A 22,119-nucleotide genomic window follows, 5' to 3' on the forward strand; every position below is an offset into this window, starting at 1 on the left:
TTTAACATGTTGAAAGGAAAAACTTTATTTAAATTAAAACCAAAGCAATAATGTAGCAGTGAGCATGTTGAGGACTGCGACAGGAGGCCACACACACACTAATAGGAACACAGTATGAACACCTTAGCCTGACAGCTAAACTTAACACTTACAGCAGTGAGACACAAGGGAACCTTCTTACTGAGAGCGCAATTACCAATAAACCTGTCAGTGAGAATTTTCATTTCCCAGCACTCTGTATTGCTTTTTGACACTGAAACACGCATTACTGTCACCTTGTGTATCGCCCCTTTATAACGCTTATCATGATCACAAAAAAGACACACCTATCACACATTTTATTTCATACAGACATTCTCCACACATCCAGATTATTCTACCCTTTGGAAACGTTCAGCATTTTGTCTGAATTGATTCAAATGTGTGAACTTATTTCTTGAACAAAACAAAATAACAGCAACCCATGCACAAGAAAAATAAAAGTAGAGGTCTGGCAGCAGGGCACGTTCGATCTGAGGCGGAGATGAGGATGAAGAGGGGCAGCTGGAGAACATAGTATCTCAGCAGTCGTACACCTTCTGAGGTGTGTTTGCGTGGCAATGCGGCAAAGGAGGAATTATTCACAGCATAGTTATTGATTGTCCAGTGTCTGTGTGGACACTTTGTTCAGGAAAGTGTGCAGAGCAAAAATGGCGACAGTTTGGTCAGGTTTGACTGTGAGAAGCATGTTTGTCCTGTTCCTGTAAAGCCTGGGGCCAACATGTCAACCATTCTTTAACACTACCTGGTGTACAAAGTATGGTTACTGTAAAGCAAGCGTGGCTGCCAGTGAAAACATCCTTTCAGTAGGATTAAGTGAATGTTGGCAGTTTATTTTAAAAAGATGACGCGTCAGAATGAAGTAAACAACTTCTCCCGTGAGCAATGATGGAAGTAAACAAGAATACCGGAAGCAAGGAACCGGGATACTGAAACACAGCGGTGACTTTAAGTTAACATGTGGTGGATTTATTGTCTAATTTTCATTCAAATGCTGAATGAAAGTGAAACGCTTCTTTCCTCAAGTTCAGTCCTGTTCTTTGCTTAGCATTCCATGTTTGGACGCCACGACTTCATTTCCTGTTACATAACAGTTTCCATATTGTCCCCTCTGGCATCCCTCCTCTCCTCCTCAAGTTCAAGTCTGTTGAGCCCCTCGTAATTTACCCAAACTGGCTCTTTTCTTCCTCAATACCACTTTTGTCCGAGGGCCATCTGTATTTGCAGTATTACCATCCCGCAGTCCTCGAACATCTCTTCTACACTGCTCTCAAACCCCTAGAAGTGTAGCCTGTCCCCATTTACAGCATGGCAAAATCTTTCCCAAGCAACGCCTCATCACCCTTTGCACCCCCCATTCCCCTTTCCGATATCTCTCTCCGCTCCTAAGTCCCGACAATCGCCGGGTCATGGGCGCTGTCCGGCAGTGCCGTGTCCTGGCAGTGGTACAGGAAGCAGTTGCCCCAGCAACTGTAGCAGATGAGGAAGAGGGCAGCGAGGAAGACCAAGGCACAGATGGTGCAGGGCTTCCTCTCCAGCAGAAAGCTGAGCAGGTAGAAGCCCATGAACATGGAGTGGTTGAACCACAGCGCTGGGTTCAGCGGCTTGGGGATGAGCAGCACAGGAAGTAGCCACTGTAAGCAATACATTGTCAATTTTTTTGTGAAGCGGGTTGGCAGAGGGTCTCTGTGGGGCTGGGACCGGTTAATCCCGGGGTGTTGGAGGTCTTTGGAAAATGAGGATGTAGCACTCTCTGGGAAGATGTGGGGGAGTTGTCCTACCCGACAGAGCTTGGATGATGGAGGGAGCCAGATGTCGTCAGGTCATCCCTGAAGAAAGAAAGGAGTGTGAGGATTGTAAGTACCAAATATCTGGAAAGTCTGGCCAATTAGTGCTAAAACTAACAATAGTTTAATCAAATCATCTGTCTTTTCACTTATTCACTAAGTGTTTGCCCTTGTAAGTGCCAGAACATAGTGAGAACATCCATCACAATTTCTTAAATGACAAATGTATGCCGTCATATTCAAATTACTTTTACATAAGACAAAGAAAACAAGCAAGTCCTCATAACAAAGAACTTTCAACAAAGTCGTAAACTAACCATTCCAACTTTATATCAACCATGATTTCTTTGATGGTAGTACTGCTACAAGAAAATGATAAAATGACCAACCATGCCTGAGTTGGCAAGCTAATACAGCAGTCGTGTTCAAATGCAAGGGAGCAACGGCTCATACATTTTAGTTTTGGATTCCATTGCTGAAACAATAAGTTGATTGTCAAGGAAAAAATATATAAATATTCTCTGATGTCTTTTAGGGCTTTGGTTAATTGTCATCTGGCTTTTTATTTGAATAGTTTACTTGCATTATTGTATGATACGTTTCCACACTTTCTACACATGTATACCTCATAATAAATATAAGACAACCTAACAATTAAGATGCTTTTTAAACAATTCTTTAAAGCATAAGTGTCCCTTCGACAGTGAACCTCAAACTCATATGAGCCACTCCTTAGATAGCTACACATGACTCAAGGTTTGCAACAGTCTTGCATATAAATAAAGTCTACATAATAACTTGATAGAAAAGGTCAAAATGAAAGAAGTATTTTACATTTAAGTTAAAGGATAGAGTCAGGTCATATAATCAGTGCCCCAGCCCTTTAAAATGATTTGAAAAGTAAAAAAACTATTTACATGGGTTACTTTTCTTGATTATAATTTTAAATAAGTAACATTTTCCATACAGGAGTATTATGACTGTGTGGCGTTAGTCATCCCAAGTAAATAGGAATACTTCCTCCACCCATGCTTCTTTGTAAGGGCCTGATACTCGTAGCTTAGCATTTCAGCTAACCTCAACTAGGTACGCACTATGCAACACTTTGCTATTATATGAACATGGGACGGGTGTGTTAAGCGTCCGACAACATTGATAGGATTGACTAAATCAAATGATACACTTGACTTGAACTTTAGACAGAGTGCAAATCAACACAGAGTTACGTAAAAGCAGCTGGTTTGGGAAAGAAAACTGGCTGCGGCTGGATGAAGGACAAAAGCTCAGTTGCTGTCAGTTACAGCTGCTAGCATTCACCGACGGACATATGTTTACATAAGCTAATCATGTTACTAAAACCAACTTGTTAGGATTAAGTAGGTATTTATGTTTAGTTGGCAACCATTTACTTGGACAACTTACGCTTACAGGAAGTTGTGACCTGGCAAAGTCCACTCTATAGCAAACAGCTTCCGCCAGGTTAGTTAAATTGCAATACAAGGTTTGATCGTTTACTTCGATATCTTACTTTAGAACAATGTTAATGCTATTTGACAGGGAAGGACCAAGTCCGACTAAGTTAGCTAACACTAGCCCAATTCCCCGGTGTTTTGCCAGAGATGCATAACCAAACCCCATTCAAAAATCTACCACTTTAAATAATGAAGCGAAACCAAACGCACCATGGGGCTTCAATGAACGAATTATGGATCCTGATTGAGACAATTATTATTTCGGCATAGTGGATGTATGACAAGCCGCATTCATTATATACTCATTTTAACATAAGAAATACACAAATCTGACTCGTCTACAATCGCTTTCCACAAATAGCCATCGCAGTGGGCGGTAACGTTAGCAAGCAGCTTTAGCTAGTTCTAAAAGTAGACCGTTTTAAGACCGGGGTTGTGACAGATACAAGTCCTCATTTCAGTGAAAGATTGCATCCGGTTTTGTTAGTTATAAGCCCTGTAACTATAAACCACCAGGTTTGTAAGGAGTTGACACGTTTCGTTATCGGAGGCTAGCTAGATGGGTTAGCTTAAAAAACAAAAGATTTTGCCTATGTATTGTAACGTAACAGCCGACGAATGCAGCTACAGCTATCAAAGACACGTTGACGTATATTTTGAAGGTTGGGGTCTGTGTTTGAATGTATTTTTAAAATAAATAGAACAAACCTGACATATTTTGGGTTCATTCTCAGCAGAGAGCTACCATAAACACCAACTGACTGCGTACGTAGCGGCTAATGTGGCAATGTGGCTAACAAGCATTAGTGCTAACTGGAAGGACCCCTGAAGGAAAGCTTTTTGGAGGACTGTGGTCTGCCTGAATACATTTAACTTAAGCTTAGCTATGCAAATAAAGGACCACGCTCAAATAAATATTGGAAGTTTAACTCCAGTCTGCTTAAAAATAAAGATTACTGCCAAAAGATTAAATCTCTGATTATTGACATTTTAAACTCTGAAGCGCTAACAACGCCCATCAAAAAATGGGAGTTCCTTAAATATAAAGTACGCCAACTCTCAATTTCATTTAGGAAACATTATACAAAAGAACTCCAAAGTAAGGAACTAGACATAATTAAACAACAAAATATTTACTGCAATAAACCTGACCCTTCTGCAGAAGACACACAGAAAATACTTAGCCCTCATCCTACATTAGATTAAATGTATACTCAAAGAGCACAAGGGGCCTTTATTAGATCCAGAGCTAAATGGATAGAGGAAGGGGAGAAGAACTCGGCACACTTCTGTGGTCTTGAATAAAGAAGGCAGGTTAGAAATAGTATCAACTCTTTAATGGTTTATATGTAGAAACAGACGAAAAAAGGATTTCCTCAGAAATCCTTAAATTCTACAGTCAGCTTTATACCTCCACATGTTCTAGTGAGAACTGTCAGACATTTTTAAATAGTATAGCTAAATATATATATATATATGTATATAAGGTTAATGTGGTGATTTCTCAGGGTTGTCCTATTTCTCAGTTTATCATATTTACAGAAATGTTAGCGATTTACATTGAAAATTGTGATGACATCAAAAACCTAAATGTATTTGCTACAAGTATTCTCATTAGCCAGCTTGTAGATGACACAACATTATTCCTAAAGGATAAAAATCCAATTCCAAAAGCTATTACTAAAATTGAAAGATTCTCCAAAGCATCAGGCTCAGTGGCGTAGCCACCATAGGGCCAGGGTGGGCCCAGGCCCACCCAGTTTACTCATTGGCACACCCTGAGAAAGCTTCGGTGTCATTTAAAAATTGTTTTATTATTATAAAAAAATGTATTCACCCATTGAGAATATCCAAGAATTCAAAGTGAAATTCAAGTGAACAAATATCGAGTTTAATTAATGTTGTATGTGTTTTGTCCTCTGAACCGAACTAATTTACAGGTAAAAACTGATTGTTGGTTCCGGTGCGCGCCATAATAACGTGAGAGAGGCAGAGAGCTGCCTGCAAAAAAAATGATGGCTCAAAGTTCACTAATGAACTTTAGTTTTTTTTAAAAAGCCAGACTCCAAGAACAGCCCCCACTGCCCTCATCTAACAGCGATTTATACGATCATTTTCTGATAACGATGAAATAGACCGCCTCCCTCTCCCCACGTCTCCCTCTCCCCACCTCTCCTGCTGCTGGGCTGTCAGAAGAAAAATAAATGTTAACGGAAACTGCCGCACGGTTCCCTCGCCCCTTGGAAGAGGCGGAGAGGTGGGTGTTTTTCATCTGCTGGTGGACAGTCCGGAGAGATATACACAGGGTTGGGTTGTAACGGAATAGCCTACATGTAACGGTGTTACGTAATCAGAATACAAAAATCAAGTGTATTCAGCTGGCGTTACATTGGAAAAACGAGTAATCTGATCACAGTTACTTTCGTAAACCTGAAGTGAATACATTTTGGAATACTTATTGGAATTATTGGTGGAAAAGTTTCCTCACAAAATGTAATATTCATTACCTGCAGAACTGTGTGCACACTGCACAGCGCTGCAGCATGTCTGTGAGCGAGAGAGATGCAGCGTGTCTGTGAGGCCCCGCCCCCGCACGCAGATGAAAGGGAGAGAGCTCTTTTAAAATATATTGAAAGTTAGAAACGGAGATGGTTAGATAAAATGTGCAAGATAACGTTTATGTAGCATTTCTTTATTGTCAAAATGATGACATTTATAACGGGATCAAATCAAAGTGAATGGCCTGCTGCTGCTGAATGCATGGGGCAAGTGACTGGAAAAAGTTTTAAAAGTTATTACATCGTTTCAGATAATAAATAATAATGATAATTCATTCTATTTAGGGGCGCCTTTCAAAGCACCCAAGGACACCGTACAATTCATAACATATTCTAAGGAAAGGTTTTAAGACAGTAGGTAGTCAGGGTGATGTTTTTTATGTGGGGTGCAGATGAGAGGGAGCTTTCCAGAATGACACCAAGATGTTGTGTTTGTGCTCTTGATAAGCCATTAAAACAGTAAAACAAGTATCTCCTGTGCACCAAAACATACCCATCTGTTATGGAAAAAGAAAGTATTCCAAAAGTATTCTAAAAGTAATCTGCCACCGGTACCGGCAGGGATTGTTGTTAGCTTCTGATGCGCAGAAGAAAAATCTGGCCCACCCTATTTTTTACAGGCCCACCCTAAAGTAAATTTCTGCCTACACTACTGGTCAGGCTTGACTTTAAATATAAAAAAAATGTTGAACTTCTTGCCATACATGATACTCCACATAAAGACATTTGTAATATTCCAATCAAATCAGAAATAAAATTCCTGGGAATTTACCTTACTAAAACAAAAAAGTATTTGAACATTGAAAACAAATTAAAGGAATGCAAGGCTAAGTTAAATTCATGGCTCCAAAGAAACCTTTCGTTGGCCGGATATATCTGACAATGATGGAATCCTTGTCAAGATGCATTTACCCAGCCTACTCTAATGCCATTCCAAACAAACTGATTAAATCCATTTACCAAATTAATCTAAACTTCATCTGGAGAAACAAACCACATTACATGAAGAAAGGTGATATGGATAAAGAAATTTAGGGTGGAGGTTTAAAAGCGATTGATTTTGAGTGCCTTAAAGGTGGGGTAGGTAAATTTGAGAAACCGACTCGAGATACATTTTTTGCTATATTCCATGGAATGCTCTTAACATCCCGATAGCAATGAATATCTTAAGTGCTTTGACAAAAAATCCATTAGAAAATGTCATCTGTGGAAGCCGTAGTACTGTAAAAAGCACAACCAATCATTTTAGCCGGTGTCAGTACCATATGTGTTCGCCCTTGTCACTACCCGATCCGTCCCCCTGACCCTCTCACTTATTCTGACAATGTACTTAACCCCAAATAAAAGAACCCCATAAAAAGAGTTGTTAAATAATAGTGAAGTCACGTTGTAATAACAATAACTCATCTCTCTCTCGTTTTATTTTGCAGCTTTGCCAAAAGCCACTGTGTCAAGTGTCCTTCCTGGGTTGCCGTCCGGAGTTCTTCAATATGGCGGACCATCTCGCACATGCGCAGTACCGATCGGGCAGGGGGACGGATCGGGTAGTGACAAGCCCTACCATATGTGTTCGGGGTCTGTCGCTTACCAATGACGTCACGCATTGTGATTGGTTGTACGATAAGATCATGCGGATTGGTGTAACTAGGGGCGCTAACGGGTCACAACCGTAAGCGACCTGTTATCATTCAGGTAATGACAGCGAAGCATCTGGGGTGTTTTCTGGCATTTATTCTGAGAATTAACACAACATTCTCTTTACATCCGCGTTGCATGTCACATCTCCACATAACTGCTCAGGTCACTGTCGCTAGAATTTTATTTATACATACTAGGGCTGTACCCGAATATCTGAATATTTGTTCGTTGAAGTACTATTTGGGTTTCAATGTCGTTATTCGGATATTCGTTTTGTTTGTTTTTTCCCCGTTTTTTTTTCAAATTGAATTTATTGAAAACTCCAATATCAACGTAAGAGCTTTTGCCTCTTCGGGGGGTGATAACACTTAACCATAAACGTTATTGTTTACTTTCTCCGTCTTTATATGTAGATATTACTTTTCTCCGTTAATCTCCGTCAGATTGTTTCCAAAGCAACAACAACTTCCTGTCAACAGCGCTACCTCTCCTTCGAAATAAAAGCATGTCCATAAATAGGAAGCCAAGCCAAATTACACTTAACACATATACAACTGCAACAAAAGTAACAAACACAGTGCGATATCCTTTTCAATTTCAAAGAACAAAAATTGGGTTACATTAACAAATAACCAGGGCCGTGGGAAGTAGGGGTGCTGAGGGTGCTGCAGCACCCCCTGGTGGAGGACAGGGGATCTGCACTTCCACAAGATATAATACAAATATAATCCAAAAAAAACCGAATTTAGAGCCTTGATGTAACAACATTCATAATTAAGTAAAGATAACACCCTTTTCACTGCGGTTACATTTTTCATTTGCCCCGTACGATGGGCGCTGTAGTGATGAAAGTGGGGGATGTTGGCTTATCAGGCGCCCGCAGCTCACAGCCAAAGTGAGAGAGATAGAGAGAGGGGGTGCACCGGTACTGGCGGGGATTGTTTTTAGCTTCTGCTGCGCTAACGGATATAAGAAGTTGTTTCTACAATAATGTGGAGGGAGAGTTCTGTCCTGTCAGACTGAGAGGCTCAGTGAGGTAAAGGACTCTGAGGGTTTAGATAGTTAACTTCAGTCTAAATGATCTCAGTGAGTCTCAAACGATTTGATCACAATTTATGTAAACAAATATTTCCAAGGTACACCTTTATAATTATTAGGATAAATAAAAACAGGCTTGAAATCATTCCAATGTATACTATAGGACAGTAAACCAAAAATATTGTTTAAAACTGGAGAGATTTAAAAATATGCATAAATAAATAAATGTTAACTGGTAAAATAAGATATGAATGAACAACACAAATAAAATAAGTTACATTTATTTGTTATTGGCTATGGTAGGTTATTGGAAATGTTCACATACTTATTTGATTAATAAAATGCAAACCGATCTTTTTCATATGGGTGTTTAGAGTTGTACCCCCTAGATCAGTCTCTAGTAATTGGGCGCTCAAAGTGCACCAGATTGAAGCATTTTACTTTAAAATGTTTAAAAGATCTTCCCGGGGGGGCACCCCCGGACCCCCCTAGAGGATGTGAAGTCCACCCTCCAATTAAAACATGTTATAATACTAAATAAATTTGAAGCCTTTTTATATATAAGCTGTCTACCATGTCAATATGTTTCTCTTTTGGTAGTGTATTGGTCTTTTGTAGAGGTTTTTCATTGCCAACTAAAATCTTGCCTATAGGGCAGCACATTGGTCAGAACCAGCCCTGGTGTCATCCCCACAGCACCCCCCATTTGAAACATGTTCCCACGGCTATGCAAATAACTATAAAACAACAATATTTTTGAATAACAAAATGAATGCCGTGAGTACACCGAAATGCGAGTGTTGAAGCGGTTCTCTGCTGATTACTACGCGCCCCCCCCCCCCCCGCGGGGGCCGAATATTCGGACAAAGTAAAGAATTAAGTGTATGTTTAAATGTTAGCACCCCCCGAAGAGGCTCAAGCTCTTACGTTGAGTCTGGAGTTTCAATACATTCGGAATTTGGCTGTGTAAAATGTCCTCTTGGGTTGCCGTACAGCCAATGCGTGACGTCATTGGTAAGCGTAACGGACCCCGAACACATCTTGTAGGCCGAACACATATGGTACCTGTAAGGGAAACTTCTGTGTAGCAATGCAGTGGGAGTCACCGACTCATGAAGGAGACACGGGAAGAGCAGGAGCTTTGATGTCAAACACTGATGGTTTATTATAGGAGCTTCGGCCGGAGGATTCACATCACAAGTCACTGCACGGGAGAGTTGCCACGTCAATTCTGAAGAACTCTACCCCAGACCCATGTATTTAGCTAGTTCAGAGAGAATAAACAACATGCTGCATAACAAGATAGAATCATAACACCTCTATCAGCTGACGCCAACAGGCAGGAACATAGAACCATAACACCTCTATCAGCTGACGCCAACAGGCAGGAACAGGGAGACAGAACACTGAGAGCACAGCAGCCAAGGTTACAGGTGCGTGTGCTCAGTCAGGACAGTTTGAACTGATAAACTGGGTCAAAGTTATGGGCCTTGGAAAATATTTCCCCAACAGTACCTACACCCATAGATATATATAAACACTATATGGCTCATGGGAGATTTTCCAGCGTAGCTCACTGGCCGCCATCTTGCTACAGTTAACAGCTACTCTGGTACACTCTATGGTAGCTCTTGTAAGGTGAGTGATCTGCACAAAAATACTCTTAACTCGCTGAAATCTTGACTGATTTACAAACGGTTTCGTTTATTATAAACATTATTAGCATGGCTATGATACAGGATGCTTGGACATTTTGAAATTGCAGCTTTTCTTTGTGTATGTGGTTGTATTTATTAGCTGGCTAATAACAAGAGGCTGTGAGTGAGACCCAGTATAACAAAGTTGACCCAGCAACTTTACACCAGTGGGAGAGGCAGAACTGCTCTTTCTTTTCAACATAACATAAGTTACACATGACTTCTTCCAAGTGGTTTGGCTTGTTAAAAACATCTTACATTTAGATACATTATGATACAGGAAATGTCTGGCTTTGTGTTTACAGAAGTACCTGACTATGTCACAATCTTATGAAGGACCCAAATGCAGCACTCGAGAAACCACGGAGTATTGGTAATGTACTTTATTGGTAATAATACCAGAGCAGAGGAATACCGGATGATGTACAGGCAAACAAACCGGAGGACAGCGGGCAGAAGGTGAGTCAGGGCCGGGCAGAGGGTCAGGGAGCGGGCGAGGCGGTCAACGTAGGTACAGGCAAGGTCAGACAGCGGGCAAGGCAGGATAGTCCAAGGACAGGCAGGATCAGGGACAGGCACGGTCGGAACCGGGTAGGCAATCTGGTTACAAACGCGTGAAAGACTAGCATGAAGGCAAAGTACGATCTGGCAATGGGTGTGTCTCAGGTGAGGGTTTAAATACTGGCAGTGAAGCTAATGGGTGCAGAAGAGAAAGAGAGTGAGCAAAAACGTGGGTGTGGTTAACAGGTGAGACAGGTGAATGGAAAACTACTGGTGAAAGATGGAGCAGACTGTGACAAACCCCCCCCCCCCCCCCCCCCCTTAATGGACGGCTCCTGACGTCCCTAAACGCTAATCTACAGAAGAGCGTGGGAGGTAGGGTTAGTACTCATCTGAAAAAGTTATTTCGGCCTCCTTCTCCTGCCCCCTGTGGGAATTGGCGTCTTCATCAGAAGCAGGCCCCTCGCTGTCTTCCTCGGAAGAGCTGACAGTATGTGGAGAGACTCTGCCTGTGTCTCTGCCCGTCGATGTGATGACCTTAGAAGGTTGCTCGGGATTGCGCCGATGGAACTCTCTGATGAGCCGGGGCTCCAACACATGACGAGCTGGAACCCAAGACCTCTCCTCAGGGCCGTAACCCTCCCAGTCTACCAGGTACTGGATTCCTCCTCTTCCGCGACGGGAACAAAGCAGTCGATGGAAGGTGTATGTAGGTCCGCCGCCAATCATCCGGGGGGGTGGTGGAGGAGGGACCGCAGGAACCAGTGCACTCTCTCTGACAGGTTTGATCCTGGAAACGTGAAATGTGGGATGGACCTGCAGAGTCCGAGGCAGTCTTAGCCTTACTGCTGCGGGATTGATTATCCTTATAATCTCAAAAGGTCCAGTGAACCTCGGTGCAAGCTTTTTGGACTCCACCCGTAAAGGAATATCCTGGGCGGACAGCCATATCTTTTGGCCCACCTGTAGGACGGGTGCCTTGGAACGTCGGCGGTTGGCAGAGGAGGCTTACCAGTTGGCTGAACGAACAAGAGTTATCCGGGCTTGATTCCAGGAAACAGAGGGGTTTGGCCGAACTGATCAGCGTGTTGTGGGCGTACTCGACCCAGAGCAGTTGTTTAGCTCAGGCCGCTGGGTTCTTGGAAGCTACACAACGTAAAGCCGTCTCCATCTCCTGGTTCTTCCTTTCAGTCTGACCGTTGGATTGAGGATGGAAACCGGATGACAGACTGACCGTGACCCCAATGAGCATGCAGAACTCCCTCCAGAACACCAAGGTAAATTGGGGACCACGATCGGAAACCACATCGGTAGGTAGCCCATGGAGCCGGAACACGTGGAACAGGACCAGCTCCGCCGTCTCTTTAGCTGAGGGGAGCTTGGGAATCGGCACAAAATGAGCCATCTTATTGAACCGGTCTACCACCGTCAAGATGGCAGTGTGCCTGTTGGACGGTGGAAGACCAATAACAAAGTCCAGAGAAATGTGGGACCAGGGGCGATGAGGGATAGGCAGAGGTTGTAGGAAAACAGCAGGAGCTTGGTGTGAAGACTTGTGTTGATTGCACACAGGGCAGGCATTAACAAATTCCCTGGTGTCCTCCTTAAGTGTTGCCCACCAAAACCTTTGCTGGACTACCTCCCGGGTACGTTGTATACCAGGATGGCAGGTGAGTCTGGAGTTGTGGGCCCACCGGATAACATCAGACCTCAACATCTGCGGAACGAACAGGCGGTTCGGAGGACAGGCACTGGGTCCCGGCTGGTCCTCCAGGGCAGCCTTGACCCTCTCCTCCACTGCCCAGGTGAGGGCGGCGACGAGCTGCGGAGTTGGAAGGATGGTGTCCGAGCCTCTGGGAATGTTCCCTCCCTCCCCAAACTGACGTGACAGAGCGTCAGCCTTAATGTTCCGAGAACCAGGGCAGTAGGAGAGGGAGAAATTGAACCGAGTGAAAAAGAGGGCCCATCTAGCCTGTCGGGAATTCAGTCTGTGGGCCGACCGGATGTATTCCAAATTCTTGTGGTCGGTCCACACCAGGAAAGGTTGACCGGTCCCCTCGAGCCAGTGACGCCACTCCTCCAGAACCAACTTCACTGCTAGCAGCTCCCGGTTTCCTACATCATAGTTTCTTTCCGCTGGTGTCAAACGCCTCGAAAAGAAAGCACAGGGATGTAGTTTTTGACTGTTCGTTGCTCGCTGAGACAGGATGGCCCCTACCCCCATATCAGAAGCATCCCCCTCCAAAACAAATTGTCTTTCAGAATCGGGTACTCGGAGGATGGGGGCGGAGGTGAACCTGGCCTTAAGGTTTTGGAACGCCTCCTCAGCCGAGGAGGACCACTTGAACATAACCTTAGAGGAGGTCAGGGCTGTGAGTGGAACGGCCAAGGTGCTGTATCCACGAATGAACCTCCGGTAGAAGTTGGCGAACCCGAGGAACTGTTGTAGCCGCTTCCGGGAGTCTCGAACCGGCCAGGAAGTGACTGCATCAACCTTGGAAAGGTCCATCTCAATGCTCCCCCGTCCCACGATGTATCCCAGAAAAGAGACAGAGGATGTGTGAAACTCTCACTTCTCCGTCTTAACAAACAGCGAGTTCTCCAGTAATCTCTTGAGAACCGCCTGGACATGGTGCACGTGTTCTCACAGAGTCTTGGAAAAAAGTTGGTAAGTCCAAAAGGCATCACCAGATACTTGTAATGCCCCGAGGCGGTGTTGAAGGCGGTCTTCCACTCATCCCCCTCGCGAATACGTACCAAGTGGTACGTGTTACGCAAGTCCAGCTTGGTGAATATGGTTGCTCCCTGCAACAACTCAAATGCAGAAGAGATAAGAGGCAGTGGGTATCGATTCTTTATAGTAATATCATTAAGACCCCGAAAGTCGATACAGGGCCTTAGGGTCTTGTCTTTCTTCTCCACAAAGAAGAACCCCGCTCCAGCGGGTGATGAGGAAGGGCGAATAATCCCTGCCGCCAGAGAGTTATTAATATAAGTCTCCATGGAAACTCTTTCCGGAGCAGACAGGGAGTACAATCGACCCCTGGGAGGGCTGGTGCCGGGATGCAGGTCGATGGCACAGTCGTAAGGCCGGTGTGGTGGTAGGGAAGTAGCCCTCGTCTTGCTGAATACTTCCTTGAAGTCCAGATATTCCGGTCAGCGTTTCCGCCAGGGGGCCGTCTTGCCGTCATTTGACGCCCTTATTCAGCTCGGGACGCCCTGAACGCGAGCCGAGGGCGTCCAAAAATATTAATAATTCGAGAGAAGATCGAGAGTTTGTATCGCTTGAAATGACGAAAAGGAAAAAGGACAAGGACATCCCGCTGTTGGAGGGGCAAATGAGTCTGGTGGGATTATTTTCGGAGTATTGAAGATTGTTTCCATGACATTGAAGGTGCCTGCTACAGGACAACACGGAACGTGCGCGATTTGGACGCGATGAGCAGGGGTATTTTAGTGGAGCATGCGCGTGAGCTGCGAACACCAGAGCCTCGCAGCGGCGAAACTGAGGCTCCGTGGTAAACTGTTTGGGAGCCGAAAGAGCCGGCGCTTTAACAGAGCCGAGCCAAATGATTTAAAAATACAGTATCTATAAGGGACGGTTCGAGTAAAAACAACCCCACCCCCGCTCTCGGGGTGGACGCCCTCTCAGCCCTTGTCTGGCGGAATTACTGATTCCGGTGGAACCCCTGTAACATCCGGAACTTGGCTGGGGTTCACCGAACGCTGAGGCGCGGCAGCCTGTTTCAGACAGATCTGATGACAAGAGGGGCTCCACCCCAAAATGGCTCCCGTCTCCCAGTCAATGTTAGGGTTGTGGCGGCGGAGCCATGAGTAACCCAGGATAAGCGGGATATGTGGAGACCGGAGAACATGAAACTGAATAGTTTTGTGATGGTTCCCGGACAGGAGCATGTGAACGGGTACAGTCTGATGAGTCATTGTTCCCAGCAGGTGACCGTCTAAGGCGCTGGCTGGAACTAGGCGAGATAAGGGAACCCGGTCTATTCCCAACTGCAGCATAAGCTCTTCATTTCATTTCATTTCAAACCTTTATTTAACAAGATTGGTCCCATTGAGATCATAGATCTCTTTTTCAAGGGAGACCTGCAGCATATAGGTTCCACATGAAACATAAAACAATAAAGGACATCATACATTATATTTACAGGATACATTTACATACAGTAGTTATAGACATTTACAAGTGCCCATAGTATCAGCATTTCATTTAGTCTAGCTTTAAAAACATGCAGAGGAATGAGATTGCTCAGTTTCAATTCTTGCCGAAGATTGTTCCAAGCAAGTGGAGCTGTGCACATAAAAGCTGTCTTACCTAAGACAGTCCTTGCTCTTGGCACATCTAACAATACTACATCATGAGATCTCAGACAATAGCTGCTTGCAACTCTCTGTGTTATCAGAGAGCATATATAATATGGGAGTTTACCCAACAAAGCTTTATAAATAAAGGTGTACCAATGACTGAGCCTCTTTACAGTAAGTGATGGCAAACCTGCCTTGGCATACAGGGTACAGTAATGTGTAAGTGCTTTACAATTTGTGACAAATCTCAGTGCGCTGTGATAGGCGGCATCTAACTTGTTCAGGCAATAGGCAGGTGCATTCATATACGTACAACAAATCACCATAGTCCAGCACAGGTAAAAAGGTCACAGTGACTAGCCTTTTCCTGGCTTCAAGTGAGAAACAGGACTTGTTTCTGAAAAAGAAACCTAGTCTAACCCTCAGCTTTTTAAACAGGTTATTGACATGAAGTTTAGAAGTAAGACAATCATCAAGCCAGATACCAAGGTATTTGTAACATTTTCACCTAAACTGTTGATATATATGGAGAATAAAAGTGGACCTAAAACAGAACCTTGAGGAACACCATTAGCAATGTTTAACCACTCAGAAGACAGCCCATCAAAGTGAACACATTGGGACCTTTCAGAGAGGTAGTTCACAAACCACCCCACTGCATGGCTGGATATGCCAATACTGACCAGCCTCTGCTTTAAGATACGATGATCAACGGTGTCGAACGCTTTGGACAGGTCAATAAATAGAGCTGCACAACTCTGCTTATTATCTAAAATACTCGTAATATCATTCACCACTTTCATTGTGGCAGTGATGGTGCTATGTTGCTTTCTGAAGCCTGACTGATGTTTAGACAGGATATCATTTTTACATAAAAACTCCTTTACTTGTTCACTCACGAGGCGTTTGAAAACCTTCGCCAGAACTGACAATTTAGAGAGTGGCCTATAGTTATTTAAAATAGTTGCCTCCCCTCCTTTTAGCAAACGCAAAACATAAGCTGACCTCCATACTTTTGGAATTGCATTTGTGCTGAGGGAGAGGTTAAAAAGAGTAGTGAGAGGAAGAGCAATTAAATCTGCAGCTATCTTTAAAAGGAAAGGTTCTACGTTGTCCGGGCCAGCCGGTTTCTTAGGATCTAACTTTGTTAATGCTTCATGAACAACATCAACAGTAAAAGGAGTAAAACTGAAAGGGTTTTCCAGACCACATTGTTCAGAGTCACGGATTGGGGTGTTCACAGAAGCAGAGTTAGAAACAGAATCAAACAGAGAGCCACAGGACACAAAATGCTTATTAAAGCAATTTAACATGGTGGCCCTGTCAGATATAGTGCCAGATGCTGTGGTAAGGCACGGAGGTAGCTCATTACGGATCTCACCGGTGGATATCGATTTTATGGCTTTCCAAAATGTGGTAACTGACAAATAGTACTTCGACTTAGCACTTTTGACATGTGATGTGAAGCTATTCCTTAGCTGCCTAAAACACAGCAATTCTACCTCTGAGCCTGATTTCGTAGCCTTTGCCCAGGCCTTGTTTCTCTCATGAAGGAGACTAGACAGTTCAGCAGAAAACCAAGGATTATCTCGTCCCTTTACTCAAAATGTACGCAGGGGTGCATGTCTATCAATGATCTCCATAAAACCAAGATAAAAATAAGACCATGCAGTTTCAACATCAGCACACAGATCGATTTTTCCCCAATCAAACCCAAACAGATCATGAACAAAACCCTGCTCCACAAAATGTTTTATGTCTCTCTTAATAAAAATACGAGGTTTAACCTTTTGGACCTTAGTGTCCCTAATTGTGGCTACAACACAGTGATCACTCAGATCATTCACAAATACTCCCACAGTTGAGTATTTATAGGGAACATTAGTTAGAATGAGATCAATTAGGGAGGATTTATTAGGGCACTTAATGTTAGGGTGAGTAGGACTGTCAACAATCTGAGTAACATTTAAGGAGATACAAAGGTTTTTAAAATCCTCTGATACTGCAGTTAACCAGTCCCAGTTAAAAACTCCAAGTAGCACTATTTCCTTGTAGTCTAGCTGTGATGAAAGATTTGCTAGCGAAGACAAGGAGTCCTTGACAGCTGAGGGGGGTCTGTAACAGCCCACCACCATGACCTGTTGCCCCTTTGCCACTTCTATATTTAAGGCTAAAAATTTGAATTGCTTTCTGATAGATTTGGAAACTAATGTGGATACACTGAACTTATTCTTTAAATAAATGGCAACGCCACCACCTTTATTTGGCCGGTCGGAACGATACACATTATAACCATTTAAGGCAATGTCAGAGGCCAAAATAGATTTATTTAGCCATGTTTCTGATAAAACAATGACGTCAGCGTCAGTCGAGCTTGCCCAAACTCGGATAAAATCTAGTTTACCTAACAGACTGCGCACATTCAAGTGGATGAAACCCAACCCAGACCTAGCTTTAAAATCAGCAGGAGTAGCGATCTCACTAGTACTAGAGGGCGGACCAGGGTTAGGTTGTACATTCCCTGACAGTAATAGCAACAAAAAAAACAGGCATCTTTTCCTCTTAATCGACACACATACATTGTCATCTACTTTAGAAACACCGGAAAAGTCTGCGAGAGTGTGATTTGAGCTTAAGAAGCAGTCCTGAAGAACCATCATCGCAGGAAAACAAAAAAGACAAACGTATTTTGTCGAGCAGATTGTCTGTGACAAGGCAACCGGTAATTGTTTGTGCAACACATCCGAACCTTTGCAGGGGGTGCCCACTGCGGGTGGCAGAACAGACCTGAATCCAGTAGACTTCTCAGAATGACTAGAGATCTTCTCGTAGTCCAAAACAGTTAACAGGCACAGCAGAATCCCGATATTGGCCATTTTTCCAGACCAGCATACAGTATCCGTGATATTCTTGGAGCAAATAAGCACAGCAGCAAAGGACAGGCGAAAGCAGCAGCGTGGAAGCGCTTGGGTCCCTCCGTGGTATCCCCGGGGTGAAAGCAGGCCTCTGCAGCAGCAGAACCAGGACAGGTGGAAAGCAGGCCCCAGCCGTGGTAAAATCCTCCTCCGCATAGCAGCACACGCTCGGTGGAAGCAGGCCAAGCCCGAAGCGTGGATCCACTACGTCTCTCCGCGACGACTCCGGGGTAAAAACCTCTCCAGTACAGCCGTACTCTACAGGTGGGAGCAGGCCTCCGTAGATCGCAGATCGCAGGCAGCAACAGGTGGAGCCGCTCCGTCTCTTAGCGACGAGCAGGCCTCCGTAGATCGCAGATCGCAGGCAGCAACAGGTGAAGCCGCTCCGTCTCTTCGCGACGTCTCCGGGGGAAAAACACCCAAGCACAGCCGCACTCGACAGGTGGGAGTAGGCCTCTGCAGATCGCAGACAACTAAAACTACTACTTGTATAAGCAGGGATGGCTAAATGTTTGTAAGCAGGATAGCTAGATGCTAACAGATGCCAGATGCTAACAGGTAGTGGGAGCCTGTAACAATTGCGACTGCCTCATGCGAGTGCCTCTGAAGAATGCCATCCATAATAATCGCGTCCGAACCAGAGTCAATAAAAACTGCAAGAGCCTGAGAGCTATCCGGTAATAGCAACCTGGCGTGGCTCAATGGTCACTGAGCGGGAACAAATCCAGGGGTTTGGCTCACCAATATGTTCCCCATTACTGCTGAGCCCTGCCTTTTACTGGGCAGCGAGAAACCAAATGGCCAGCCCGGCCGCAGTAGAGACATAAGTTACTTCGTCTGCGATGTTCACGTTCCTCCAAGGTGAGGCTGGTGCGGCCCACCTTCATGGGCTCATCACCCCCTGGTTGCGGATCTGGAGTGAGGGGAGGAGTCCCAGTCGAACCCGGATGTCGGGGTGCCCAGGCATGTTGAACTCCCTCTGATCGTCGCTCCCGTCTCCGTGTCTGGATATGCCGATCAATGCGGGAAGTCAGCTCAATCAGCCCATCCAGTGAGTTGGGCAGATCAAAAGACACCAGCTCGTCTTTAATGTAAGCCGCCAAGCCACGCAGATAGGCGTCACACTGGGCTGCAGAATTCCAGTTGCTGAGGCGGCCCCTGGTGCGAAACCCAATAGCATAATCCACCACAGATCCATTACCCTGGCTCAGGCTCAGTAGTCCTCCTGCAGCGTCTGGACCCACAGACACGGGTCCAAACACCTTGCGTAGCTCCGCGGAAAAAGCGGGGAAAGAAGAGCAGGCGGGTGTCTGCTGCTCCCATTCAGCTGTGCCCCACAGTCGGGCTTTCCCAGTCAGATGATTGACCGTGAACGCCACACGAGCTGCGTCAGAAGCGAAAGTTTGTGGCTGCAGCGCGAACAGGATAGAACAGTTAGTAAGAAACGGGCTGCAGCCCTCCGGTTCCCCGGCGTATCGCTCCGGAGTTCCCACCCGAGGCTCTGGAGTAAATCCCATCGGAAAGGATGCAGAAGCGGGTGCCGGCGGCATGGGAAGAGGCGCTGGAGCAGCCACTACTGCCGCTAGCTGCTGCACAGTAGCCGTTAGCTGCTGTGGCTGCGCAGCTAAATAGGTTAGCGTCTGGTCGTGTGTAGAGTTAGCATGATGAGCCTCGGTGGCCAGGGAGGCTATTGAGGCTTCCTGCCTCTGGAGAGCGTCCTCAACTCTCTCAAAACGGTCTCTAGGTGAAGAGGAGTGCGCTGGGTCCATGTTCTGGCCAGATCGTTCTGTCACAATCTTATGAAGGACCCAAATGCAGCACTCGAGAAACCACGGAGTATTGGTCATGTACTTTATTGGTAATAATACCAGAGCAGAGGAATACCGAATGATGTACAGGCAAACGAACCGGAGGACAGCGGGCAGAAGGTGAGTCAGGGCCGGGCAGAGGGTCAGGGAGCAGGCGAGGCGGTCAACGTACAGATGTAGCAATTCATTTCAGACAGTTTGAAACGCGAGGGCCGTGATTGGTACGTGATCTGCCCTCGCTAAAGGGAAAACCTCCAGCTTGACTTGAGACCGCCCCCGTGATAGATAAATGTAATTATAATGAAGCCAGCTGCAATGGATCATTGATCCACCAGGGGGTGCAGTGGGGTTCCACACTGGAGCTCATGTGAAATAAAGTGAGATACAGTATGCTGGATGTACAGCGGAACTTTGTTAAGATCCATATGTCACGGATATCATACTACTGTGCTAAATAAGAGACATGTAATCATTTACAAAACATCACCATGTTGTTATTTAACAAAATAATTTTGTTATTCGAAAAAAACGAACGGGAGGAAATGCAGCCCGGCTCTCGATTTTTAATCCTAATTTAATCATCATCTTCACCACGATCATTTATGTTTATGTTCGCCGAATTGACATGAAATCACTGACACATATGAATATACTGTATTCAACTTCATTAAAACGTTATTAACGTGCCTAAACTCAGTAATTCACCAAAAATATGTATATTTTAATGGGGCTTCGTCGGTCGATCAGGATCCCAAAGTGTAGCGGAGGGATCCTCATCTGGATGGAGGGTGTTATTTTCCCCATAAGGAACAAGTCGCTGCAAATTATCCCGCTTATTACATGGCCACATTCTCAACAAAGTAACGACATGACTCCCAATATTAATTTAAATGCTTTTATGGATTTAGAAAATGTTTTTATTGATTTAAAAAATAGTTGTATGTATTGATTTAAATTGACATGCATCCGCTAAGAAAAATAGTCTGTTGTTACCGTCTTTTAAACAGTCTGAATGCAGCTCTCAGCTGTGTATTTACACAACTAATGGCCCATCAACCACAGCTCTCTCCCCCCCTCCCCCCCTGATCTTTCTTCTCCAGCAGCTAAATTAACAGTAGGTTAGTCTGAGTGACCATAGACTGTATGTGACAAGTTTACAGTTAGTAACGTAACAACACCATAAAAGCTGGTGGGTTGAAAGCAATACGGGAGGTAAAAATAACTAGAGTAATTGTGATTTATTTATTGTGGCTTTTATGTTTTTAGGTATAAAATGTTATGTAATTCAGGCTTATAGTTCACCCTTCTCTAAAAGCCTTCAACAATGACAATATTCATTGTCATTTAATAAATCCTTCCAACACACATTGTAAAAAATAGCCTACTGTAAGTTAAGAAATCATTTCAATATGTACATCTTCTGATGTAACAACAATAACATTATAAATAGTAACATAGCTGAAGATGGTATTGCACATTTAGCTTTGAGTGTTACTGACCTGAGATGTTTTTATTACATGAATTAAGGTGACTGAGGATTTTTAACATACAGGGATGCAAACTCATCAGGTATGAAAAAGGTGACAAGGATCCGAGCCCCCGGCTCCCCCACCCCACGGAATGACAGAGGATTTTAGCAGTCAGAACAACTAAAGCAGCAGTGTTAATAATAACAGAAACGCCAAAGAGTCACATCTAATAGAAATATATAAAAGCATTTATTTTAAATTGTGGAGCAGTCAGTTTATAATTTTGGCAGCACTGTTGAGCATTTTGAAAATGTATTTTCGTGCCTCTGTGCAAGGCTTAAGTCTTTATATCTTTATAGCCACATGGTGTAAAGTAACTAAGTTCATAAACTCAACAAGTACTATACTTGGGCACAATTTTGAGATACTTGTACTTTATTTAAGTATTTCAAAGTTTTGCTACTTTGTTCTTCTACTCCACTACAGTTCAGAGGTACATGGTGTACTTTGACTCCACTACATGTATTTAATACCTTTAGTTACTTCACAGATCTGGATTAATTAAGTGAAATATAATCAAGTGTTAAATCAGACTTTTGTTCCACCTGGAGTAAATCCACAAGCTACCCTGCAGTATACAAAGTAATTCAAACTAGCTGCACCTTTACCAGCTTTGAGAACACTTTCATGATCAATCATTATAAAACATATCATATATATTATTCTGAAATGGACCAATCTGCACAATGACTACTTTTACTGTCGCTACTTTCACTATATTTTGATGATAATACTTTTCTACTTTTACTTGAGGAACATTTTGAATGCAGGACTTTTACTGTAACAGAGTATTCCTACACTCTGGGACTAT

General features: G+C 44.0%; 1 protein-coding gene across 3 annotated transcripts; it reads right to left on the reverse strand.

Moving 5' to 3' along the window:
• On the reverse strand, positions 1-4,152 carry blcap (bladder cancer associated protein). 3 transcript variants are annotated; one of them, XM_079683348.1, is made up of 2 exons: positions 4,007-4,152; positions 1-1,868 (listed from the first exon to the last, which is right to left on the reverse strand). In XM_079683348.1, the coding sequence occupies exon 2, from the start codon at positions 1,686-1,688 to the stop codon at positions 1,425-1,427; it is 264 nt and encodes an 87-aa protein (XP_079539474.1). In that variant the 5' UTR covers positions 1,689-1,868; positions 4,007-4,152; the 3' UTR covers positions 1-1,424. The 3 variants fall into 3 exon arrangements, with proteins under 3 accessions (XP_079539474.1, XP_079539476.1, XP_079539475.1); XM_079683350.1 differs by lacking the exon at positions 4,007-4,152 and adding an exon at positions 3,509-3,956; XM_079683349.1 differs by lacking the exon at positions 4,007-4,152 and adding an exon at positions 3,249-3,460.
• Positions 4,153-22,119: the final 17,967 nt, after the last annotated feature.

The sequence above is a fragment of the Notothenia rossii genome (genome assembly GCF_949606895.1).
Source record: "Notothenia rossii genome assembly, chromosome: 5".
NCBI lineage: Eukaryota > Metazoa > Chordata > Actinopteri > Perciformes > Nototheniidae > Notothenia > Notothenia rossii.